This window comes from Phyllostomus discolor, chromosome 8 (assembly GCF_004126475.2).
Source record: "Phyllostomus discolor isolate MPI-MPIP mPhyDis1 chromosome 8, mPhyDis1.pri.v3, whole genome shotgun sequence".
Classification (NCBI taxonomy): Eukaryota; Metazoa; Chordata; class Mammalia; order Chiroptera; family Phyllostomidae; genus Phyllostomus; species Phyllostomus discolor.
In genome coordinates, this window is record NC_040910.2 from 103,486,039 (window position 1) to 103,513,118 (window position 27,080).

A 27,080-nucleotide genomic window follows, 5' to 3' on the forward strand; every position below is an offset into this window, starting at 1 on the left:
GTTGTTGGTTGGTTGGTTTTGAAGTGCAGCAAGAGACCAATACCGCATTGCAGTCAATCAAATAAGAGAACAGAAGGCCAAGCAGTTTCCAAATGGTTATTTTATCAGATTGTTTGAACATTAAATTTATCCTTGTTCGCAATCCAAAATAGTTACCTGAAGTTTGCTGTATGTATGTGTGTGTTTACTTCATTGTGGATTTATTTCCTAAACTCTTTGGCACAGTTTTCTGGGGGCGTTCAGGCTGCCTTGATACATGTCAGAGAGAGCTTTCCTTTTGTGCTGCCAATCTGAGCGTTTTAACTTTTGGTTTGTTTGGGCTGTGGCTTTCTTTTACTTTTCAAGTCTGCATTCTTTATTTGTAACAATTGTGTTTTTATTTTTTCTATATCTTCTAACTCCAGAGTTTCCTTTTTCTCCCCCCTCCCCCCCAATTCTACATTCACAGTTGAACCATATTATTAGGAAAGGCGCCTTGATGAAAAGATCAGGATGGGAGCTCTGAACATTCGTCAGTGTTTTCCCTAGAATTTAAAAAAAAAAAAAAAAGCACAAACCTAAAGAGCGTCTTTCCCTTTTTTTTCTTTTTTCTTCTTTTTTTTTTTTACATCTCTTGTGCTGCATCAGTAGACAGAACTTCGGTTAGTTTTATGAAATGCAATGTCTAACCCCTTTTTTCTGGGAAAAAGAAACTGCAATGACTTGAAGTTGAGAATGTGGATACCGCCTCACTCACACACACTCATTCTCAGACTGTAAAGAATCCCTCACCCTCCTTTTAGCCGGCACGTATACAGTACCGTGTGGCAAGGTACACCAAAGGTGGGCTCAAGACCCAGGCTCCATCTTTCTTATCAGTAGCAAAGGCCAAGCTGCCTTTTACAACAAAGCACCACAGCTGAACCCAGTCCCTCTTCCTCTCCCGAACTGGTCATTCCACTCAACACTGGCCAAGACAGAAAAGCTAGTTCTAGCCTCTGCTGGGAAGAGATAACTTTCTTTCTTTTAAGCAAGTAAATCCATCGTTTTTTTTTCTCTTCCAAGATGGCCGACGTTATGGTTCTCTACGAAGTCAGTGCTTACTTAGCTCACTAACAGCGTTGCTGTTGGCGGCTGCGGCTGCGGCTGCTGCTGTGGCAGGATTTTCAATGTGGTGTGTTTTCAAGCCTCACTCACTCATCCTCTCATTCCCAAACATTCAGCATCCGTGCACACTCCTCACTTCCGGGTTTTTCAAAAGATTGGAGATTTCCAGTGGGGGTCTCAGGTTATCATCCCAATGGTAACAGATCTAGAAACAGATGGAAAAAAGGTCAATCTCTGAGATCACATACACCCAGTACAGCCAAACACCTCTCTGATTCCTACAATTAAGTACTCAGAGGCCTGAATATGGAATGTATCAACTTTTCAAAAACTGATTATTTTTCTTCTCTTCCTATGTGCCTTCTACCTGTTCTCATTAGCACCTACATCAGAGGGTAGGAGGGAAAGTAGAAACTCAAAATAGCCATTTTTACTGAGATTTGTGAAATAAACGAGTATGTGAGAGGAAAATAAATTGAAACTACATTGCAGGCAGGGGTCAGACAACTCTGACTTGGGCTATCTTCTACAGCAATGTCTAAAGGCACTGCAGTCAAGAAAAGAAAAATCGGTTGAGCACTGCCCTGCAAAGCAAAAGGTTTGATTCCTGGTCAGGGCACACCTCTAGGTTGTGGGCCGGCCCCATTCAGGGCGCGTGTGAGGCAACCAAATGGCGTTTCTCTCTCTTTCTTTCTTTCTCTGTCCCTCCCCTCTAAGAATAAATAAAATGAAAGAAAGGCAGAAAGAGAGGGAAGAATAAAGAAAAGGGCATGGGGAGGGGAATAGAGTAGAAAAGAGAATGATGAGAAAATGCCATTATCAATTTTATTAGGGCCCCCAAAATGTGGGTACTTCAGTGAGTTCTAATTATGTAAGTTCTGTTCTTCATCACCACAAGGAATCAAGTAGTTGGCTCAAGGAAGGACCGAGGTTGCCTGACCCTCCCAGTAACAAAGCTTAGGAACAAAGGCCTGGCTCACAAGCACTTAAATGCACAAGAGGACAAAACAAAAGACCAAATGAAAGGCCGTCTTGGCAGAACAGTCTAAGTAAAACACTCCTCCCCCCAAGAACGCAGCCGAAAGAAGGTAGTAAAGACGAGCTCTTACCAAGCTTGATTCTTCAGTTTCCTCAGTTCTTTTGTTGCCCACGTAGCAAGCGTTTTTGCTTTGTTAGTCTTCGATCTCCGTCCTTCAGTTAACAGTTCATGGATCATTGGCCTAGCTTCTACTAATTTCAGTACATCCTTCCCAAATGCTGTACATAAGTCCCTGTGCAGAATAAACACACCTGAAAATGAGCTCCTGGCCTGATACCAGTATTATGAGCCTCTCCAGCCAGTGCTAAGCTAGCTATGGGTTTCTTCTTCAATCACCTATTTTTTCAATACTGAAAGAAAAAATTTTAACTTCTAAGATTTATCTTGCCTGAAGTTAAAAACTGTTGGTCTATATACAAGTGTGTCTGCACTAAAATGTCTTTGTGCTATAATCTCCGACTACTCTTCAGTTGTAGAAATTTCTTAATGCACTGAAACCCATTACAAATCCTTTCAATCGTATCATCTTGAGGAAGTCTTTTCTGGGGCCTCTGCCTATCCTGTCTGCTGCACAGCTGGTGCCTTGTGATCTCTCCTTTGTTAGATCCTTATACTTGGAGAGCTTTATTGGTTTAGTCACTCAATATGGTACAGCACCTTTTCCCACTGGGGGGGGGGGGCAGAGTGGAAATTAAATACATGAATAATATGTTTTAAAGACACTGCATTGTGTAGTGAAAAAAAATCTTATAAATAATGAAGTCTGCCCTGGCTGATGTGGCTCAGTGGACTGAGTGCTGGCCTGCGAACCCAGAGGTCTCCAGTTCAATTCCCAGTCAGGGCACATGCCTGGGCTGTGGGCCAGGTCCCCAGTTAGGGGCACGTGAGAGGCAACTGGTCAATGTTTCTCTCCGTTTCTCCCTTCCTTACCTTCTTTCTAAAAATAAATAAATAAATCTAAAAAAAAGAAAGTCTAACATCCGCCCTCAACAGATGAAAAAATGAGGCCTGAAGAGGTAAAATGACTTACCCCAGTCATTCCACAGCTGATTCACTATAAAATCAGACTAGAACCCAAGTCTTTGAGCCCCTGAGGACCAACATTTCTTCATATGACATCTGAGAAACCCTCAGCAGAAGCTACAAAGGCAATTGGCTGTCCAACATCAGAATATGGCACAGACATAGATATTATGCTGCTTTTACACCTAAGAGTTCACTGCATAGTTTAGTGGGGGGCAAAACGCAGGGCCTACTGTGGGAGTGTGAGAAAGGCCACGAATTCCATTTGAAGGTATCTCTGAGTTCACTGAGTATATGAGCAAAGCTCACCTTCCTGACTTAGAAAATGTATGGACAAGAAGTTATTGTTGAAATTAATGGTGGCAGACATGTCCCAGGAATTTGCAGGGATTTGATCCCTTTAAGAATCTTGTGACAGATGAATGTGTGGAGATGGCAACTAGTGGACAACAGAACAATAGTGAAATAGCAGATAATACGAGGCAATAGCAACATCGTGTTAAAAGCCTTGGAGTGAGTACAAAGAACGGCTGTGTTCACCTGGGAAATCAACTGCTTCCACATGTCCCCTCTCTATGGCACCTATTTTACTACAATGTTCACACTGAACTTTCGTGAAATTAACTTTTGTATTGGTAAAAAATAAAGTACATTTTTAAAATAAGCTTACTGGGGAGATATTAGAAATTTAGGGGGTCTGGAATGAGGCTACAGCTATCGTCTTAAATGAATTATCATTTGTGAGAACTCAAAACAGGACACCATGGGTTCTATTAAACAAATCTCCTCTGTAGCAAAGTAGATAATCACCATCCAATGGACTCTCAAATGCTTTTTCTACACGCCCTCTAACTCTGCACCACAAGTTCTGCTCAGGTGTCACCTACCCTATCAGTCCAGCAGCACAAGCTACTACTCCGTCTGTATGATCCTCATCTCCAGCAATGTGGTCGATGAAAGACAGAATAAACTCTACTCTGGGTTGTACCAGCATCACGTCCGCTATAAAAGAAAGAGAAGATCTGATGAACTTGTCCCACATCTGGCAGGACTACATTCCATTTCAAAGTTTCCAAATACTGTAACCCCATCAGGCAGGTATCAGGCTGCAAAACAGTTGCATATAATTACACCAATTTATTCTTTCTCAGATGAAGATGTCATTCCTCAAGTCAACAGAAAAGGCAGATTTTCTTGTTTTAAATTGATATAAGGCAGAAAGAACAAATAGAACCGTTCCTCAAAGCCCATGATACCAAGCAGGCAAAGGACAAACACCTCCCCAATCAATACGAAAACATCAGGCGATAGAAGAAATCTGACCCCCAATTCAGGCGGGGTCAGATTTCACTGAGTTCACTGAGTGGAAACTGCTACTCCCGGCTGCTGCAGATGCAGCCAGCACCAACAGCCTTGCTGTATCCCACCCCTTGCAATGCTGAGAAACGTGAGACAAAGTAGCAAAGGAAGGGGAAGCAGAAATAATAAATGTATACCCTTCCCCAAAGTTACACTTTCTTCATTAGGGCACTGTTCCTTTCTCCTCTTCCTTTAAGCAATAGGTAGATGCTAGTTTACAAGCTACAGAATGAAAACACAGCCCACTTGGCTAAGCACACACTGAACTAAATTAAGTTTGGTTGTATACTCAACGGTGTACGTTCTCCTGGTCTCCCTTTAATCCCTGGACAATTCCGGTATAGGCTTCCAAGCAGCCTTCCCTTAGCTCATTCAGATAATCCACCATGTCATAGTCTGACTGTAAGAGACAAAGAAAACAATCTCCATCATACTGATCATTATTATTCTATGCTAGTCAAAGTTTCTCTCTTCTAATCAGGCCTAAAAGATAGATTTAAGCTTACCTTGTCCACTTGGGCTTGGGAAGCCTGCTGAAGAGTATTCAATACAACCTCTAGGTATTTTTTAAACTCTCCACCAATAGCAAGGGCAATATCACCAAACACTGACAGAATCTGTGGCTTCACAGACCTGTGGACATTCTCATTCTGACAAGGACAGAAACAGGAAACGGAAATTATTGAAAGACACAATTTGTTCTGTCCAAAGACTCAAACTTTCTTCTTTCTTCTTCTTTTTATTTTAAATAATTAGCAACTAGTAATATGCTGGGTCTAGACCTTAAAGACATACACACAAATTAACAGTGGTTATCTTTAGATAGAAGGATTATTATTTATTTTCCTTGGCATTTTACTGGTTTTCTTTCCTAAGTGCCATGCACTGAGCATGCACTCCTTTAACTATATAATCTTACTCTAAAATCGTCTTGTGAAAATGAACAATTCCCTTCTTCATAAGCCCACAGCCAATATGGGAAATTAAAGCTCCCTGTCACGTTTCCAACCAATGAGTTCTTCGAACACTGGTAAGTCAGGCGTGTGTGTGCATGCAGGCACTCACCCCCAAGTTCTCCAGCAGGAGCTGCATCACCTCATCACAGAAAGGTAAGATGTTGGACTGCAGGGCACGACATAAGTCTCCCACTAAGCCCACAGCTGCCAAACACACCTGCAAAGAGGCAAGGAAATGACCTATCAAACAGAAAAGGCTGCCTGCAGGGAGGAGTAAGGCATTATTTTTAATCTAGCTGCTGATCCTTTATCACTTGAACCTGGAGTCCAAGAAAAAAACATCAGTCCTAAGATTTGTTCATTTCGACAAACAATATGGCAGGAAGAGAACTAAGACTATGAGAGACATCACTATGAAAAGACAATATTCACCAGGGACAGTAATAGCTGAGGCATATGGTTTAAAAGAAAAAAGCTTTGCTATTAGGAGGCTACTCTGTTTGGATGCATCTAACACCCTGTTTCTAACTGGCTACTTTTACTTCAGACACTCAGAACAAACGAAATAGCTCAACACTTGGGCCAACACCCAGGGAAGAACTACCTACACTACAGGGCAGTCTGTACCACAGTGACCATCAGGTAGAAAAAGATAAATGTATTAAAATGGATCCTTGAACAATGTGGGGGACCAGGGTGCCAACGCCTGCACAGTCAAAAATCCATTTACTTTTTCTGTCTGCATGTAACCTTTTCACATGCTGGAGCACAGTGCGAGGGCAGCCGGTGGCTATGGAATTACTGCAGTGACGCAGCGTGTGCTGCGGTCAGCTCCGCAGCTACAACTTGACTGCATCGTCACATCTGTGCACCTTTCTCTGGACCGGGACCGGCCCCATGTACGATCTGTGTCTGCTGAGTTTTGATAAATCTTAACTTTGTATAATACAATTAAGTAACTTTATAATAAATGATAAACTAGTGTCTACCTATATTTTATACATTCATGACATAACAAATTTTCTCTTAATTTTTCAATATTTCTAGGCTATAAGGTCTATGTATGTGAATTTTTTTCCAAACTGTTGTTAATCTACAAAAAAATCTTCCAATGTATTTATTTGTCGGGAAAAAGAAAAAATAACCCATGTACAAGTGGCCCAGGAAGTTCAGTGGTCAACTGTAGTTTTGTAGAGCCTACCTGGTACTCAGCATAGTTTTTCAATCCAATGCCCAGGAAGGGTTTAAAGGCCTCCATGTACTTTAGGAATTCACCACCCAACACTGGAAGGAAACAAACTATTACCACCACAGGTATCACAGAAGTGAGCAAAAATAACCATCTGAGCTCTCCCAAAATATGTTCACATCACTCAACAGTTTGGTGGAACGTGAGTTAACTACAGATTCTATCAGGAAGACATTAAGGTTTGCTTTAGTCAAACCAAATTCGTAACTCCTGGAAGGGCCTATGAGGCCCTGGAGACAACACCACGTCCACGGAGTAGGATTTCACTCTGGCTCAACCACCAAGTGGTATGGCTCTCAAAGAATGTCAAGGTTAACTGGCTGAGCTAGCAACACTGCCTCCTGTCTACCTCTTCATCTTACTGTAATATGTTCTCTTTGGAAGCCAGCTTAAAACTGGGCCCCTAGGCAAGTCCATCAAAGACTTATTTAAGCCAGCCAGAAAAAGCAGACTGGGCTTCATATCCAAGTCAGCCATGCCAGAAGCCAAAATGAACTGCTGTGCTCTGTCAGGGTGGTCACATGATGAGACCAGTTGGACGTATACTCGTGAAGCTAGAAATGTCCAGTGTGCAAGGAAGTGGTTCTCATTAATGGCTTTAGTGATACGCCTTGTGGGCCACCCCTGAAGCAGCATCCCAGGTTTCTGAAGGGCTCCTCCCACTCTCTAAGTCAGACATGGCTTCCCCAAAGCAATTCTGCATCGTCAGACATGTAACCACCACAAATTCCTAGAATCACTCAGTTTCATTCCCTTCCACACCAGGCACTGTGACGTGTCAACCCAAGGCCAAAACTTTACAAGCCAAACCAGGAGGTACCAAGTACCGGGAAAGAAATAAAACCTTTGCTTCCTCCATCCTTGAAAAAAGAAACCTGATAAACATGAGGAAGACGATACAGCACCTCCAAAGATTGCCAATCTGAGCTGCGAACTGGCTCCCTATTTACTTCAAGGAGAGTGAGTGGCAAGGCAAGTCATGCACAAACTACTGTCACTGCTGTTGGTTCAACTTTGAACCAACTCAATGCTCCATAAATGAGAAAACAGGACTATGCTTTTTGTAGTCGAAAGTTCTTCATGGCCACTTTAACTCCTGCATTTGAACTCCCTGCCCAATTTCAGCTCACTCACCTTCCACCAGTGTGCTAACTGCCATCAGGGCATCCTCCTGAACTCCCCCAGACCCAGCCGTGCTTTGGAACATCCTTAACAGGGAGGCCATGACGACATCAGAGATCTGCAAAGCATCTTGGTGTTGCACTTTCCGTAGAACATTCTGTGAAATGAACAAGAATTCAGGATCTGTTGATTACAAACACTCCAATCAAAACACTGTATCTTTTTAAAATCAGTTAAGTCCCTTGAAATTTGTTTTTTTTTTTGAAAAGGCCAAGTATACCTTTCATGCTCAAATGTTTTGACAGTGCAAAATCATTTGCAACATACATTCTAATATCCCTTCTATTCCCCAACTCAGAACAAACATGAGATGATTTCCCACAGGCATAAAAGCATCTCTCCTACACTTCAATCACCTGACAAAAACCCATCAGCGGCCTCCATATTCCAGTCTTTTCATTTCAGCTTTAAAGGACATGCCATATTAGAGTTCGTACTCACAAAACAAGCAAACAAAAACCAACCCTTCCTATATCCTAACTCATTTACAGATAATGATCATGAAACAGAAGTGATAAAATGAAGTCAGCTTGGCTTTTTCTAATTGAATCTTCCTCAAACTTCCCTCCTTACCCTTTAATTTGTTTCAACCAACATTACTGGATCATTCCCATATTTGTCTGATGAATAAGGAAACCCCCCCTTAACAGCCATACTTTAAAAAATTAAAGTTTGGCCCTGGCTGGTGTGGCTCATTGGATTGAGCGCCAGCAGCCTACAAACCAAAGAGTCACTGGTTCAATCCCCAGTCAGGGCACATGCCTGGATCATGGGCCAGGTCCCCAGTCGGGGGGGGGGTGTTACACGAGAGGCAACCGCACACTGATGTTTCTCTCCCTGCCCAAAAATAAATAAATAAAATCTTAAAAAAAAATTAAGTTTGGAGTAAGAAAAAGGGGATTTCACAGGTAAGGTTACCTAGTAAACATCACTCAATACTAAACCTAGTACCTACCGAAGCATCAGACAAGTCACAGGACTTTCCTGTTATTTGGAACGAAAGAAAAGAAAGGAATACCTTCCCTAGCCACTGCATGACTCCAGTCATGACTGAGAAGTGACATATAATTTCAAATAAATTACAAATTATAATTTTAAATTACCTCAGCCTCTCAGAAAGTCTAGGAACACTAGGAACTACAAATGACATAAATTATAACAAAGTTCCCAACAACTACTGTTTCAAAAGATGATGGTAGAAACTCAAGGCTTTATTTTTGGTTGGGTGAACTATGGCTAGAAATCAAATCACACCTGGACAGCCCAATGAAATCCAAGACTGAAAGCTGCCCCAACACGGAACAGTTGTAAAGAAGCAGTCTTATCAGCCTGCTAAGATCTTGCTTCCAGGTGTATCTTGTGTAACTCAGATAAATTCATAAAAATTCAAACACACACAAACACAATGTACAGAAGAGAGGACCATCACCAACTGAGTAGTTTCCTTCCCTATACTGTGCAAAAGCCAAATTTCATCTTTATGGACAAGGGAAAATGAAAATTATCCTCCCAATCAATTACAGACCGAGGCCTTTTGATCAGAGCTTTTAACAAGCACCACCCCAGAGCTCTGCATGCACATTCACTCGCCCCCCGGAGCCGTACGGCGACCCGGCACCGCCGTACCTGGAGCGTAGCGCAGAGTAATGACTGAAGGTCATTGAACTGGATCCTATCCGACGTGCTCTGGATATGCGACTACGAGAAAAAAATCATCATATTCTGAATAAATACCTTTTAAAGGGGCTTTAAACTCCCTCAATGCTTCCATTTTTGCTGGGTTTGCCAGGACCATTAAGTAAGTTTTACTGATGCTAACTTAGGAAAGTAAACAAAACTTCACACACACATGAGGAAACTGTGACGAGCAATGCAAACTTTAAGTTATGACCGTTTTGTTTTTTGCATGAGCCTTCTATCTTTCTGAGAAAACAGTTACTTAAACATCAAATAGGGAGAACGGCCTTGAAAATACGGCCGTCTGCTACGAGTTCCGCACCCTCCCCGCCAACCACCAGGAATGCCCTAAGTCTCACCTCCATCTGCAGCACTTGCTGAAGCCGCTCCATGATGACTAGAGTCGTTTTCTGAACTGCAGGGTAACAGTCCTTGGCACTGTTTTTCACAATTTCCATCAGAGATTCGTATGCAGAACTCCTCAGGTTGTTCTGGTGTCCATCAGGTCTGTAAGGAAATAGCAAAAATCTCAAACTCCCAACTGAGAAAGAACAGAAAAGTTATTATGATGAAGACACTGTCACAACAGAAAAAAGAACCCCTGAAACATACGATGGCAGACCTGATTTGAGTTTGGCAACTGGATACGACCAGAATTAAATTTTCAACCTTTGAGCCAATGGCTATGTTCATTATGGTCTCCAGACCTGGTTGAACTTTAGAATGACCATTTTGGAAATGGGCTAAAATTATAGGGAAAAGTTATAGATTAAAATAATGGAAGACCTATGTAGAGAAATGAAGAGGTGCCTGAGTGGTTAATTTTCTTCATTCACCCGTGAGAGATGCCTTTATCTTGAACAGAGAAGTAGAAACAAACTAGGTAAGCCTGGAAGAATTTACACACAGTCCTCTTCCTTGATGTTTTGAGTATGGCTTTCATTAAGTACAGCTCACACAAAACCAAAATAATTCAAGGCTGTTCCCAACTCATAAGCCTATAAAACTATATCTCAAAGCTCATTTACAAAACAACTGCATTTAACGCCAAGTTCTTCATCTAATATAAAAAATGGCAATTAATGATCTCGTGCGGCAACTAAACTCGTAAGAGCTATTCTCTCTCCTATTCCATGATCAAACACTTGTGACTGTAGGCACTGTGAAGCAAAGGCACCACTCTAGATCAACTACTGCTCTCTAAGTACAGAAAGGAGACTATTTTCTGAGTTTAATTGTAACCTAGACAATTCTCGTCTACATTTTTTCCTCTTATTTAAACAAATAATCTACTATTGCAATGTTTCTATGATTAGCCTCTCCCTCCCCGCAACACAGAAGGCAGGAGTTGAATGCAAAGAGCTAGAATGAAGTTACCTACCTGTCTGTGGTCTCCAGCAGCTTCTGAACTATGAGTTCAAAAGAAGATGACAAGCAATAGGTAGCTGGTTCTTCCTGATCATCAGCTACGTCTGCAGCTTCATAAGCAGCTTCGGCCAGACTAGAGAAAGCCTTCAAGCCAGAGAGGGTTAATAGTAGTCCTGAAAAGAACCCCACCTCAGGATGACCTCATTTTTCCTTAAGATACCTTGGACAGTGTTCCTCTCCAACTGATCTAATAATAAATCACTGCCGGTGAATCCTCAACTTTTTCTGTCAAGGTCATCTCAAAACAGTGTTTTATAGGTATCCTTGAATATTTATATTTTGTTTATCCTGCCCAAAACTCTTCAAACAGCAGAGTACTTTCACCTACCACAAATGCCTGCCACTTCTATTTCTAATCACAGAAGGCTTTTAGCCCCACCTCCTTCCTTATTTGAACTTCCTCCCCACCCCCAAATGTCCCTAATGAACCGCATTCAGCCTGTACTGACTCAGCACTTAACACCGCCTACCTTCCTTTCCTCTTGCCCCCATCTCGGCAATTGTACTTTTTTTTATAGGCAGAAACTCTCTACTTTAATCAAAATTTCTTGTCCCTAAGCAACTGAAGAAGAAAACGGAGCCCAGATAGTTTTCCCACTGGGTTAGCATGATTGTTCTAAATGGTTCAGGAACCAGTCACCATGAGTCAACAGCTCCTACCGGCTCATGGAGGTGACATCTCCCCCACATTTTAACTGAGGAGATTAGAAAGGGGATGTTATTCAGAAAAAGGCTTCCAATGAGGCAGACCCATTTCTCTCCCACACCTCATACTTCCTTGCCAGTGGCCCGGCTGAGACCCTCATCTCATCAGGAAGAACACCCCTTACCCAGCAGACGTTTGAAGCCACTCTGGGCTCAGCGCTGAGGCCCTCAATCAGACACTGCAGCAGGGGACTCAGGTAGACATCGTTGATGGCAGCCTCAGGGAGCAGCTCGCAAATCCTGCCCACGGTCCACGCCGTTGTGTCTCGAACAACCACGCTGGGGTCTTTCATTAATTCTATGAGGGTGGGCATAGCCTGAAAATACGACAGCTATTAGCACGGTAAAACAAAGAATAAACCTCACGGTGGCTAACACCTATGAGGAAATTCAGATGGTTAGGTTTTAACTTAAAGCATCAAGATGGTTTTGTCATTTTAAAAGGCATGCTCATCAAATATCCAGCAATATAATAAAAACAAAGTGAAGAGTGAAAAAATCCTTCTCTCTTCACCAAAGTCCAGGATAGAGTCTTCTTTAGGGGTTTCATATGAACTTTCAGCAAGCAGTCCTTACTAAATTACTTAGGCAGAGACCCCAGGATGCGACACTCGGATGTGATAGCATTTGGCTGTACTCGGAAAGGCTGAGTCCTACCTGTACAAACTCAAATGCAGGATCGTTTTGCCCACTACGACCTCCACACACAGAAAAGGGCTGCAGGGATGAATACTAACAGACCTTTATCTCTGGGCAATGGGGTTATAACAAGGGGACTTTTTCTTTTTGGCTTTCTCTGCATTTTTTAAGAGTCATGTATTTCGTAAAAAATAAATAAGTAAAAGAAATATCCTTACTGACAGTAAATGGCTACTAGAAATAACATCTGTGGATGACTACTTACAGCTTTTTTAAAAATAAAGGCACACTTTCAAACAAAAACTTTAAACAAACAATAAATATCTCACTTTCCACTCCAAAACCCCCTCAGCTTCACCTGTATAACTAGTGGTTTCAGCTGATTGGGCTCGGGTCCTTCCAAGATACAGCCGAAAGCCATCACCGCTGCGTCACGGTACCGCCAGTCCGGGTTCTTGATGTGTTCTTTAATGAAGGGAAGGACGTGCGGGACAATGTCATCCTCACAGCAGGTGGCCAGAAGCATGAGGCACACCCCAGCTGCTTTGCAGGGGTTCCAGTCATCATCGTCGTCATTTTCATCCTAGAGAAAGAATATAGCACAAGTTAAATTTTTGTTAAAAAAACAAAACAAAACACCCCAACACTTTAACTCACAAGGTACTCTGACTATTCCCAAATATCATTACAACATAAGCTTTGGGGACACAAATAAAACACAAAACCTTTATATTTTATTCTCTTCCACTAAGGTTTATCATGACAGACTTTGTTAGGTAGGATCTAGATGGGGAGGAAGAGCCCACTCAGTACCACACAATGAGATGAACAAACTTCAACTACATGTAATGAAAAGGATGATCTCGGATTTACAAAGTAAAAGGCTGAACAAAATTGTATATGCTGTATGATTCTAGTTATATATATTCAAAAACCAATGAGAACTAATTAATCTATACGCCATATGATTCTAGCTACGTACATTAAAAATCAATCAAGATTCATCTATGGAACCACTGACTAGGGAGAAGACATAAGGAGGGCTTCTGGTGTGCTAATAATTGTTGTATTTCAATGAGAAGTTCAACAACAACAACAACAACAGATTCCATCCGGAGCGCCCCTGAAATTACAGTTTCAAGTTTTATCTTCCTTATTGTGGCCACTCACACACATAATAGTTTAAGGCACAATGCCTATGCAGTTTCAGATAATTACATACCTGAAGAATGATTTTGTTCCCAAACCAGAAAAGCAGAACCAAAAATATACAAAGCAGGGATACTATGGTCAAAAAATAAAAAATAGCAACTGTAAAAGAGAAGATGAGATGAAATTTTAAGGGAACACCCAGTCCATTTCAAACCAAATACATCTCTATTTATCTTCTGAGACTGAAGGAGTCATGTACTTCCCTAAAAACAAATTACATTCTTGTGTACAAGGACGTTCTGCAGCGCTCCGAGTCACAGCACTGCCGCCTCAGAGCACTGCCAGCTCTCTGGTAACATTTCCCATGCACCAGGAGACACGTGGTAACAGCAAGACTATTTCCAAACACCTCACCAAGAAAAACTGTAACACATGGAGTCGAAAGGGAACAATTATAACCAAGGTACATTTCATACAAAAGAATTTCTGTCCTTACTCATTACATCCACATCTTCGTTAAGTCCTACTACTTTCATTTTGTCCTGAATCTTACTAATGTTAATAATCATGAAGGACCAGAGGTTTCTTTCACGGGCTGAATCCCATCACTGGGATAATTATTAAGAATAATCTTATCCAACCTCATCAGTATTTTGAAAGTGCACATCTACACAATGAACTCAGGAAAATATCCCAGAGATTTAACAAGTATGTGAGTGGCCTTTTTACTTGCACCTCTTCCTCCAACCTTCCTTTACTGCAACTTTTTAAAAAACTCTCATTTGCGGACATGTTCATTACTTTTTAAAGAGAAACATCAACGGAAGAAATAAGAAACAACACTGGTCGCCTCCTATATGCACCCTGACCCAGGATCAAACCGGCGACCCTGGGTGCACAGGACAGCACTCCAGCTGACTGAGCCACACGAGCCAGGGCTTTACTCCAACTTTTATAGCTCAAGCCTCTCCTCCCAGTTTGACCAACACAGCATTCAGGAAGTCAGAGCAGCATGTAGCTCATTCTTGATCAAGACTGAAGTTCTCCTTTTAACAACTCAGAGCCCAGGCAGGGCTGTCCAACCTTTTGGAGTCTGTGGGCCACATTGCAAGAGTTGTCTTGAGCCCCACATCAAATACACAAGATTAATAAAAACGGATGAGCAAAAAAAAAAAAAAAAAAAGTTTTAAAATAAATTTACAATTTTGTGTCAGGCCACACTCATAACCATCCTTGGCCACATGCAGCCCCCGTGCTGGACACCCCTGCCCTAGAGGACCCTACAGATCCAGCTCAGCTGTTCCTGAGTTGTTGTAACAGAGCATCAACTAGCTGAAGAGTTTCTGAATTCCTTCATGGAAACTGTCCCACAGCAAACCAACCCTTAACAAATTTTCATAGCTTACCGGGCCAGGTTTGGAAGGTAACTCACCTGTTTAGTTAGTGTCTGTGTGAGGATTGGAACCAGGTACTGTAGTGCTCCCTTGGCATAAAACTTGCTGGTGTGCTCAGGGGGCCGTCCTTGTTCTGCTGCCTGAGGATAAACATAATGCAAATTCTGGACGGCAGCAAACAAGCTATGATATTAAGGCATACAATGAGAGCTGCTCAGCGGTCTGTACAGAAATACATGGAGCACATGGTAACATTCGCTGTCATCTTTGAAGGTATTTATTTTTTGGTCTATTTCAATGAGATTCTTTTAGACCTTAAAGGACCAAGGCAACCCCAAGAATTACATTTTTTTCCTATAAGCTCAATTCACATTAACAAGCTGTCATCTATGAGACCCTAAGAATGACAAAAATAAGATTATAATTCAAAGATCGAAAGTGCAAGACTAACTCCTTTTTCCACATCTAATTCCTTCACTGAAGTTAGTAAACCATACATTACACACACCATACTCGCACCGACTTTGCAAAGGCAAAATTCAGCACCAGATGTCACTTCATTGAACCGTGACTGCCTGCTGCCCCCTTGTGTTCACAGTACTAATATGAATATTCACAACGAATCACACGTGGCTGACTGGGAGCAAGACAAGATGCCACATTACTGATCCATCTCCCTCATGAGGGGCTCTGACTAGCAGAAAGGTAAGAATTTCTATAAACGGAGACACTTTCTAAGCCCAGTCAGAATACAGCTCTCCCACAGAGAAGGTGTGTCCCAGAGCCCAGCCAGAGTAACAGCACTCGCCCCAAACCGACTCTCCCCGGCTCACCTCGGAAGCCTCAATGGCCAAATCCATCTCCTCATCACACACATTGGACCAGAATTCTATCCCTTGTAGGGCCACTTCATCAATGTCACTTTTCATTGCTTCGATTGTGATCTTAAAGAAAAAACCCCAGGCCCCGAATTAAGTGCTCGTTCATGTTAGATCCCTCTTATAACCAGATGTTCAGGTTTCAAAAATGTAGATTTATAAAAGCTAGGTCTGAAATGAAAGCTAGAAAGAGGAAACGGATCTTTATTTTTAAAACATAATTTTTTAAAAAATGTATTCATTGATTTTAGAGAGAGGAAGGGGGAAAGAGGGAGAAAACCATCGATTTGTTGTTCCACTTATTTACGCATTCGCTGGTTGACTCCTGTATGTGCCCTGACCATGGATCAAACCACAACCGTGGCATACTGGGCCATGCTCTAACCAACTGAGCTACTGGCCAGGGCAGATGAGAAATTTTAAAATACACTCTTTTTACCAGCACAGAGATAGCCCAAGTTTTTTTGGCACACTACTGAAGAACTTAAACATTTCCTTGATTTCATAATATTAAGTAAAAAATTATGGAATTGACAAAACACAACTAAGAATGATGGGCTTTGCAATTAGTTTGTGCTCAAATACATAAACTAGGAAGTACTTACTGCAAAAAGAGCAGGACCCATATACGTCTCCATGTACTGATAATACAAGGACATTATTTTCACCAGATTCTGTAAGGCGGCCACTCGTACCTTTCACAAAGAACAGGTAAAATGTTTTACCATTCAGTTTAACATAACAAGGCAATTTGACAAAAGTAACTACACTTCACTCAGATACGTGAATAACCTGAAGAGTCAAGCATGGTACATCTGGGTTATTCCTCATTCCCCCATGGAAGCCACAGCAGGACAAGACTCACTAATGCCACTCAAACTAGATGATACTCCCACCTGCTCTGAGGTCAAGATTTAAGTTACAACAACAGCCAAGCTATTTCAATGGCTGCACTGGAAAACAGGCACTTGAATAAACTATGGCAATTAGGTAGCAAGGTGGATCAAAAAACATTTCTCCCTTAAGCCCTTTTCAAGAAATCAATTTCTATTATATTAACTTTCCAAGTCCTGTTCTTCCCTCTTCAATCTGGTGGAGAAAATTTATCGGTCAAACCTTATTTCTGAAGTCACCTGATTCCCAACATTTCAACCTACTATGCTAGAGTTGGGATTTTCCAGGAAAGATGGAGACAAATTTTTCAATGACCTCATACTTACCCTCGTATCTGGACACTGTGTGGCTTCACAGACCACCTGCATGATAAAGTGCCTTTCGGACTGCAGAAATAAAAGAGAATTAGAAGACAGACCATATATATGAAGACTGCTAAACTATCCCTCAAGAAAAAACTTATTCCCTCACAGACCCACAATCTTGGACCAATCAAGCAACTTTACCTTGACATAGTAATGGCACTAGGAAGGCTATAAAGAGTGTCCCTCAGTGTCTTCTCAAAGGAAGCCCCTAATCTTTTATCCCCAAAATGACCTTTGCTAACAAGACTCCAGGAAGAAAACAGATAGGGAAATGTAGGCCACACACAGGTTTTAAATAAAGATGGTTAGTTAAAACAACAAAACAAAAAAAACTCCTACGTTAGGAAAACCGGTTTCTTTGTATTTAAAAATTAAGACAATTAAAAACACCTGCTTTATTTCAGTGACAAAACTGGTGTCCTGGGAGGTGGCAAATCCACATCAAATGTGGCAAGATATGAGAAAACAGAATAATGAACTTTATTTGCTACCATCCCAAGTCTTCTGAAATCTAAAAGGAAAACCCATGCCCTGGCTGGTGTAGCTCAGTGGATTAAGCACGGGCTGTGAACCAACGTGTTGCAGGTTCGATTCCCAGTCATGGCACATGCCTGGGTTGCAGGCCACAGCCCCCAGCAACCACACATTGATGTGTCTCTCTCTCTCTCTCTCTCTCTCTCTCTCTCTCTCTCTCCCCCTCCCTCCCTTCCCTCTCTAAAAATAAATAAATAAAATCTAAAAAAACCCCCCAAAACCTTGGGGGAAAAAAAAAAGAAAACCCGTATATTCTAAGCAATTAAGACTTCAGTTTACCTTGGCCTTCCTTAGACCTCCCACTTTGCCCACCCTAAGGCCAAGGCATGACAAAAAGCCCAGGTAAAGGGTCAACATATATACAAAAATACTTTCAGATCATATGATCCAGAACTCCACTTTTGGGCGTATATCCAAAAGATGTGAAAGCAGGGTCCTCATGCCAACAACATCCATGTTCACAGCAGCATTATTTTCAATAGACAGACAGTGGAAGAAAGCAACCCAGATGCTACCGACAGATAAACAGATAAAACGCAGTATACAGATACAAGCCTTAAAAAGGAAATTCATACATGCTACAACATGCATGAACCCAAGACATTATACTAAGTGAAATAAGCCAACTGCAAAAGGACAAATCAAATGCTGTATGATCCACTTATATAACCCATCTACAGTAATCAGAAACAGAAAGTCGAGTAACCGTGCAAACAGAAACTAGAAAGGTGGTCAGGAATGAGGAAGGGAAAAGCAGGGAGTTATTTAATGGACATAGTTTCAGTTTTGCAAGATGAAAAGTTCTGGAGACTGGTTGCAAAACAATGTGAATATACTTCACACTACCAAAATGTTCACTTAAAAATAAGATAGTAAATTTTGTTATTGTCTACTTTATCTTTAACACAATTAAAAATAAATACATGAGGAAACACTTTTAGGCAAAATAAATTTTATGTATTAATTTTCAAAAGCGCCTTCCTCAGGGGCTATGAAACACAGCCCGATTTCTATGATTTTTTTTTAATCCCAAAGCAGACTTTGGACCACAAAAGGAAACCCTAAGCTTAGAGACTCTAGATGGCATTATTCCCAAAAGCCTGAGGAAAAATGGCTAACTCTATGCCACCGCCACATCTCACACAAATCTTAACTAGATTAGAAATAAATGCTTCTAAACAAGACAGTCCTTTCTAAATCACAATCTTAAGACAGAAAGAAAAGAAAAGAAGACAGCTTTCATTTAAGTCTCACTTCTCACCCCCTGAACCTACGTTTTTGTCAAAAGGCCTTACCTCTTTGTCGAAGTTGGCTTTGGTGAACTCCAGTGAGTTCAGGAGTGCATTAGTAGCCGCCAGCTTCACATTATTACTAGGCTCTTCTTTCCTCATCCCCTGGATTATGGCAGTCAGAATCTCATTGGATTTATCTTGTAGCTGCTCTGGGTCCTGAAATGATTGGAGAAGTGCAGTGACTATCATAATGAACTCTTGCCTCACAAGCAGTCCTTGTAAGTGTGAAATCCACTTGAGCAACATCAGGATTTTCTCTGACCTTTCTCCACACACTTCTACTTAGGGACAAAATACCCCAGGGTCTGGTAGTCCAAGTTGACCTGAAACAAGTTAAACCCATCAGCTTCATCTGTTTCCCACCCCAACCTCCTGTGCAAATGGAAATGGCAGTGTAATTTATTAGAGGAGTCTAAGCCCATGTCAAGTGCCATGGCATTCTTTGTTTCAGCCTGTGTATCAAAACAGACACCAACACTGGTAACCTGAGCAGCAACAACAGCCCTAAGAGGGCTGCATGTACCATACTGCGTGTGGTTCCAGCGGCTAAACCAATTACAGCAAGAGCTGGTACACTGTTTCTGTAAACAGTCAATGGAAATGTAACACAGCATCCATGGTACACAGAGGATCATGAAGAAGGGATCAGATTAGGAATTCTCCAATACAGAGAAGACCCTTAAAAGTCTAGGATCTACGCCTCTCCAAACATATGGATTTCCATTTTGAGTTTTTGACACCTAAGTCTCTTAATTTTAGGGCATGATTAACAATGTGAGGATAAGCTAATTTAGAAGCCTAAATTAACAAAGCAGTTCTACTTTCAAGATACTTTGCAGTAGCTTGGTTTACCTTATGATACAATAAAGATAATTCGAATACCATGCACATCAGAACCAGCTGAAATCACAGTTATGTATGTTAGGCAACATGAGGGAACACTTACTATATCTTGGCAAATGTAACCAATAGCTTCCAATGTCGACTCTTTCATGTGCTCTGTGCTGTTGGGGTTTGTGACATTGGCCACCAACTGAGGAATGAGTTCTGGCCACTGGTTCACTGGGATCTCTGCACAAGCAATACCAGCCACACACTGAGAGGCAGAGCTAGGCCGGTAAGTTTCTGTGCCCAAAGTCTGCAAAACCTGCATGCACACACACATACAAATATTTGAACATCTCTTGTATTTGTCTGAGTTTTCTGTAACACAGAAAAGTAGGAAAAGGCATATATGGTATAGGTCAATTGTCAAATAATAACAATAATAAGCAGCAGCAGCCGCCACCACCAGCCTCAGTACTGACACGCCAGTCTCAGTACTGATGTCTGCACAACCAACCCTGTCCCAGAGCCCAGGGGGAAAAAACCCCAACCCCATCCATCCCCTACTTCCGAATGGAATTCTCCAAAGCCAGACACCTCACTTCAATGTTCAATGCAAGAAAGAAAAGCAGCAGTTAGGAGACAGCGTTAAAAGGCAAAGGAGCCCTGGCTGGTGTGGCTCAGTGGATTCAGCACCAGCCGAAAGGTCGCCTTTTCCATCCCCAGTTAGGGTATGTGCCTGGGTAGTGGGCCAAGTCCCCAACTGGTGGCACGTGAGAGGCAACCTATCAATTATCTCTCACACACTGATGTTATGTTTCTCTCCCTTTCTTTCTCCCTCCCTTCTTCTCTCTCTAAAAATAAATAAATAAAATCTTTAAAAAGGAAAAGGAGATGACAAAATTCACCTTCTAGGTTCCTTGGTAGTATATCGGAAGGATGCTCACAGCCTTGTTTTGTGGATAGAAAGTGTGGGATTTTAGGATGCGGCTAATGAACTCTGGGGCACTCAGGAGGGTCTGATTCCCAGTAGACCACCGTCTAATCTGAATCAAGGAGGAGGTCTTCCCACTAATGAAATGTGGAACACACCTTCTGCCTCTGGTCATTGACAATTTAGCAGCCTGGGTGACTTTCACAGAAAGATCTTGGGGTCAAGTAACATCACTAGACGCAGGTACAAAGTTTCTGACTATTTAACTTCCAATCCTAAAGGGTCTGTCGTCTCCCCTCAAATCAAAGAACTGTTCTTTCCAAGTACAGGTCAGATATACCAATTAAAATGAGATCTGCTTATCATTAAACACTCTTGTTTGAGATGGCAATCATACAAGCATTTATGAGAAGGGTAAAGGCACATGTACAGATAAAGGATGGAGCCACAATGGACCCATGGTTAATCATTACCACGATCAGCTAATTCAGTCAATGAACTAAGAATCACCAGTCCACTCAAAAGGCAAACAGTTAACTGTCCCTGGCATGAACACAGGACAAAGGATAGCTGCCAAATATTCAGGCCAGCTCTGCTGACTAGGTCAGGTCACTCAGTATGCCGCTTTGTAGCTAATAATAATGAACTCCCCATCCTTCCCCCTTATACAGTATATCACCACCCCTGGTCGCCCTTACTCCCAACAGCTCTACCCAGTAACATAAGTTCTGACTGATTCTAGTTTTTGCTCTCTAGGGCTACCAAAGCTACAATGGACTTTAACAAAACTGTGTGTCAAAAGCCTACGGGAGGAGGAGGGGTCAAGATGAATTGTCCAAAACGGCAGAGGCTAAAGAGGCATTAACCTAAGTCTGACTAAGAGTCCTGGTCCAGAGTGCCTTTATATGTACTACACTGCACCATCTCCTAGAACATACATATGTAGAGTACTAAATTCAACCCACCTTTACCTTTGCTCCTTTTAAATTTGCTGTAAGTTGACACGACTTATTTTTTTTTAAGATTGTATTTATTACTTACACTTTTTAGAGAGGGGAAGGGAGGGTGAAAAATATCAATGTGCAGTTGCCTCTCACGTGGCCCCCACTGGGGACCTGGCCCACAACCCAGGCATATGCCCTGACTGGGAATTGAACTGGTGACCCTTTGGTTCACAGCTTGTGCTCAATCTACTGAGCTATACCAGCCAGGGCCACCTAAGGTAATTTAGAGACTACAAATATCCAACTCTGGAGGACTGAAAGTTGTTGTTGTTGTGGTTTTAAATAGAGGTGCCCTGGCTGGTGTGGCTCAGTGGATTAAGTGCCGGCCTGTGAACTAGAAGGTTGCTGGTTTGATTCCCAGTCAGGGCACATGCCTGGGTTGCAGGCAAGGTCTCCAGTTGGGGGACGGACGCGTTAAGAGTCAACCAATCTATGTTTCTCTCCCCCTCTCTAAAAACAAATAAATCTTTAAAAACACAAACAAACTAGGGGTGATCCTAACGATAATAATGATCTGAAGAAAAATAAGAAACCAACCCTCGACTGTCTTCAAGACCCAGATTTCAAAAAAGAAATAACCGCCAGTACTAAGATATTAATTACCTATAAAAGGGAAAAAGGGCAAGACGATTGCTATTTTTTCTTTATTCACAAGGGTGCAACAAATTCTCATTCAATTTTTAGAAAAATTTTGAGCAATGTGCCAAAAAGTGTAAGTCAGTTACAGTACCATTCATGTCTTATCTCATTTTGGGCACAGTATAGGCATCAAGCTTTGCAGTGATGACATAAATGGTAAACTTCATCTATATCAAATTGCTGAAAGGAGAATTAAAATGTTACTACATAAGCAGACCCAATGTGGACAGAAGTAACTCTGTTCCAAAGATTCAAAATAAGTTGCCTTTCATAACCTAGTTCCATCATAAAGAAAGAAGCACTAAAGAAAGAAGCACGAAACTAGAAAGAGAATGTATTGCCTAAAGGGGCACTAATTTACCTAACACTGACATCTAGAACCAGAAAACAGCAAATATTATGTGTACATCATAACCACAGCTGACAATACCACAACCAGACCTGCACGACTGCACACAAGAATCCCCCATCAGTTCCCCCTCAAATACCAAGGACCAATGATGCCTGACTTGTTCTCTGTGCCTTATACATACAGGACAGGAAGTTAAACAGTTTCCTTAAAAAAAAAAAAAAAAAAAAAGGCAAAGCACATGTGTCCATATATTCTGAATCTTGTGCCACACCTAGAAATATGAATTACTAATTCAACAAAAAGTCACAAGAATGCCATAATGCAACAAAGTACACTCATTTTCTGCAAAACTCATCAGCCCACTCTAAATGCTTGCTTAAAAGCCAGATGTTTCTAAAGCAAGTTTTGCATAATTTGCTAAGTATTTGATAAAAACACCATTAATGGCAATCTTATATCACAAATTCTTTGGGTTTGAAAGGCTCAAGAGATGATTTAATTCCCCTTCTGACTCCACATAGTAGCATGCTTAAACCACCAAACAATGAAAATTATTTACAGCAGAATTTCCACAAGAGCTGGGTGCTGGCTGCCTGGAAGGATCACTTGGGAATAGAATTTTACAAATATCCCCAAGCCTCACACTGTGAATCAAAATTTCTGGAGGGAGCTTGGAAACATATCATTAAAAAATTCCTTAAGTAATTCTGAAAACTCAAGTTTGGGAACTATCAATTTATATACCACTCCAATTTTCCAGAGACTACACAAATTCTGGCATCTAATTTAAGTTTCCCAAACTGCTACAGTCTACCTCAGTTATGTGAAAAAAAATTCCAATCCATTAATGGGATTGAAACAAACCAAATACAATTTTTTATCTTCAAGTGAAGTACAGGTACTAGAAACCTATTATCCATCAGCTCTACCCCATGCAAATGATAAAAGAACTGACAAAGATTTTTCTTGTTTCCTAGTCTGAATGACCAAAATGAGATGAAAATTACTTACATAATTCTTGACTTCCCGTCGCGCATTAGCATCAATAGCAAGCCACCGCTGCTGATATTGCGCCTTGATATCTGGATCTTTAGATGTCAAAGAGTTCTTGATCTGTAGACCTGCTGCAACTCTGGCAACCTGACTGTTCCCTGGATTTGCTAGCACTCTGGACAGTTCCACAAGGAAAGTAGGCTGTTAAAAGAAGATGCATTGGTGAATGAAAATATCTCTTGGGAATTTTGTCCACTCAGGATAGCTGACAGTGCACCAAAAACACTGGGGAAAACCTAAATTTTTTTAGGACATATTATGTCCCAGAAAACGCCACAATATCTACTTTAAGACTTCTATAAAAACGTCAGTACATTAAAGAAGTCATCTTGTTTCTCATGCGGCTTCAGCATTTAACAAGAACTTCATGCCCAAATCTTCACATTAGACCCCACAGAACTAAAAGCAAGTTCAATTTTTTAATGTACCTAAAACAGTGCCTGGTACTCAGTATTTGTAGAATGAGTATGTAATGACAGGGTAGAAAGTAAAATACTTTCCTAAATTAAAAAAACCTTAGTCCAAAAGGAATGATATTCACAGCAGCTTTTGAGCTCATGGAAGCAGGTGATTTTGTATGAGAGGGAAATACTTATAAACCTAAAACACAGACTTAGGAAGCTAGTCCTCTATATTTTGGTTGTGAGTGTTCAGCAAGTGGAACAATGAAAAAAGTAGACTTATAAGCAAAAAAAAAAAAGATACTTAGATTTAGGGGAAAAGTGAAAAAATAAAAATGTCAAGGCAAAATCATTTTATATTTAATAACCAACAGTTAACACACTAAATGCGCCTTTCCATTCTGGACTTGAGTTGTCCACTAAACGTAGTGGATTCTAGAAAGAGCACACTCAGTCTTTTGTAATGCAGAACCCCAAAACTACTTCTCAACCCTGAAAAAGCTGTCGATAATCTTTTATGTTCCTGAAAACTTAACAGAAAAAACCAAAAGCAGATTGTTTCTTATCACTAACAAGGTCTGCAATCACAGCAGAAGATAACTCTTAAAAAAAAAGTCTTATTATGTACTACTAAATGACATTAGAAACAACACAAAAGACTTCTTCCAATTTAACAAAAGCAGAAACAGGAATATACACCAAATGGAAATATCATCAGCCTATATCAGTGGGAAAAAATCTTTTCTGCACAAAGTTAACGATAAAAGAGGTACTAAAACCTAGCACGTTTAGAAGCACAGTAAAAAAAGGCAGTTTTTATAAAATAGGCCTCGTCACTATTTTTTGGTTATATTATTTGCCTAATTAACCCAAAGAACACGTGGTTCAGGTTATTTACACTTATTACCTTTGAAAGATGTCAAGTATGATCCACCTTTCCCTCTGCTTCCTATTCCCCCAAAAGGAAAGAGACACCACAGAGAAACACTGCTGGCAAAGGCTGTTTCAATCAGTCCACCCCACATTTTTATGCAGAAGTCCAGACTGCAGTGGACTTATCTTCATTTTTCCTGTACCCCTTAAATTTTAAATTATGATAAACGAATAACTTTCCTCTGTGATCTCATCTGGAAACAGGCCCGATGTCAAGAATGAGCCTCAGTCTGTTGTCTGGGTACAGATTCTCTACTCATAGAATTAAAAAAACCCGGGAGAGGACTCATCAGCCTGGAAAGGGAGAATACTGCCCAGAATGGGTCAGCAGGCACTCGGGGACCAGGTCTGTCTGTGAGCACAGACCAAGGGAGATGGTAGAGGGTAGAGCTCTGAGAAGTAGGTGAAGAGAATCACAGGAGCCACGGGACAGGAAGGAGAAGCAGGCCCGGGTCCGAAAAGGCCGGGGAGCCGGGCCCGGAGCTTCCACATGGCCCCTAGGCCCGGCTCCCCAACCCCCACCCTTGCTGAACACGCAGCGCGGCGCAACCTAACTTGCCTCTCCTTCCCTCCCTTTCTCCCTCCCGCTGCACCGCCGCCCTCAGGCCGCGAGGCGATTGGGCAGCAGTCACCCCGGCGCGCAGCGCCATTGGCCAGCTGCCGGGGCCCGGGGCGGGACACACCCACCGGCTTCCCGATGGCGGGGTTAGGTTGGACTGGGTTGGGGGGGAGGGGGACGGGATGGGGCGGGGTGGGTTCCCGAGGCCTGGGCCTCCGGGAGGGCGGGAAGGCCCGCAAGCAGAGGATGGGGAGACGGAGGAATGGGGGCCGGCGGGATGGCACGCACCAGGTTCTCCACGGCCGCACGCTCCAGGAACTTCTGCGCCGCTTCCAGTTCCAGTCGATCTGGGGGGAAGGAAAGTGGGAAAGGGGACAGGGTCAGAGGGACCAGGGCTTCCCTTCCCCCTCCCAATCACCTCAGCCCGACCCCCGGCCCCCGCGTCCTACCCGGAGACACGGTCTTCTCGAGGATGGTGATCAACTCCATGGCGGAGGTGGCAGCGACGACTGCTCTTAAGACGACGGTCCGGCCTCTGGGGCGGCGGCTCTAACTGGGGATGGGGGTTGGGGGTCGGGTGGGAAGGGAGGGTGGGGTGGGGGGCGGGGGTCACCACCAGCCCATTCACCGGCTCCCTCTTGTTAGTCGCTCTGGCTCCCCTTCCTTCCTCCTTTCCTTCCTTCCTCCCAATTTGCTGCTGGCGGCGGCGGCAGCTGCTCCTCTGGCGGCGGGGGAGGGACCCCGGGGGCAGCTCACAGCGCGCCTGGTGCTCGGGTGGCGGAGGGAGAAAGAAGGAAGGGAGGCTGTAAGTGAACGACGGATAGCAGGGAGGGAGAGAGAGGGAGGGAGGGAAGAAGGCGGAGGGATATTCGGGCCGGACCTCTCAGCGGCGGCACCGCGCTCCACGTGGATTGGCTGCTGCCGTGGCCACGCGGAATCTCCAATTGGCCAGGCATTTAGCGTTGAAGGGTCGCCCTTCGTCCATTCGCCCACTGGTTTCAAGACCCGGGTTGGTTGGGCGGGCAGCGGAATGGGGCGCGTAGATTGGCCGAGGGGGAGTGAGATTGGGTGGGCTGCTGATTGGATTGGCCTGGTAAAGGCCTTGGGCTCAGACGGGCTGAATACTGGGAAGAGAGTGGACCGAAGGCAAGGCTCTGGGCCCGCGTGATTGGCTGGGATACTGGACGTTGATAGGATAGGGCGCCCGGGAGAATTGGGAAGAGGAGTTCGGGGTCGAGGCCGCGGAAAGGCGGGAGGCCCCGCACCGCTTTAGGATCCCGGCGCGGGGCACGACGGGACGCCCCCGGGAAGAGGCGGAGCCGTATTCTGGCTGCGGTTGGGGAAGCACCGTCACTCCGAGGGGCGTGTTGAAGAAGGTTTCGCGGGCTTAAGCGGGGGAGGGGGGGGACCGTTAAAGCCCTGCGCCGCGCCCACAGGAAGCTGCTTTCATGGCTGGGTGTTCTTGGTACTAGGCTCACAGCTTGGAAGGACCTTGAAGAACATGCGATTCAACTTTTCAGCTCACAGA

At 42.8% G+C, this 27,080-nt stretch overlaps 1 protein-coding gene and 1 pseudogene across 1 annotated transcript; one reads left to right on the forward strand and one right to left on the reverse strand.

Annotated features, from left to right (window-relative positions):
* KPNB1 (karyopherin subunit beta 1) lies at window positions 1-26,453 on the reverse strand. Its single transcript, XM_028519850.2, has 22 exons — window positions 26,002-26,453; window positions 25,841-25,899; window positions 23,618-23,800; window positions 19,799-19,999; window positions 18,856-19,008; window positions 16,988-17,047; window positions 16,373-16,462; window positions 15,723-15,833; window positions 14,928-15,029; window positions 12,702-12,926; window positions 11,830-12,021; window positions 10,953-11,083; window positions 9,931-10,078; window positions 9,521-9,592; window positions 7,847-7,991; window positions 6,665-6,747; window positions 5,573-5,680; window positions 5,014-5,157; window positions 4,802-4,907; window positions 4,036-4,150; window positions 2,196-2,357; window positions 1-1,291 (listed from the first exon to the last, which is right to left on the reverse strand). Coding segments are annotated over exons 1-22 (2,631 nt in total). The 5' UTR covers window positions 26,042-26,453; the 3' UTR covers window positions 1-1,290.
* On the forward strand, window positions 3,251-4,029 carry LOC118502218 (annotated as a pseudogene).
* Window positions 26,454-27,080: the final 627 nt, after the last annotated feature.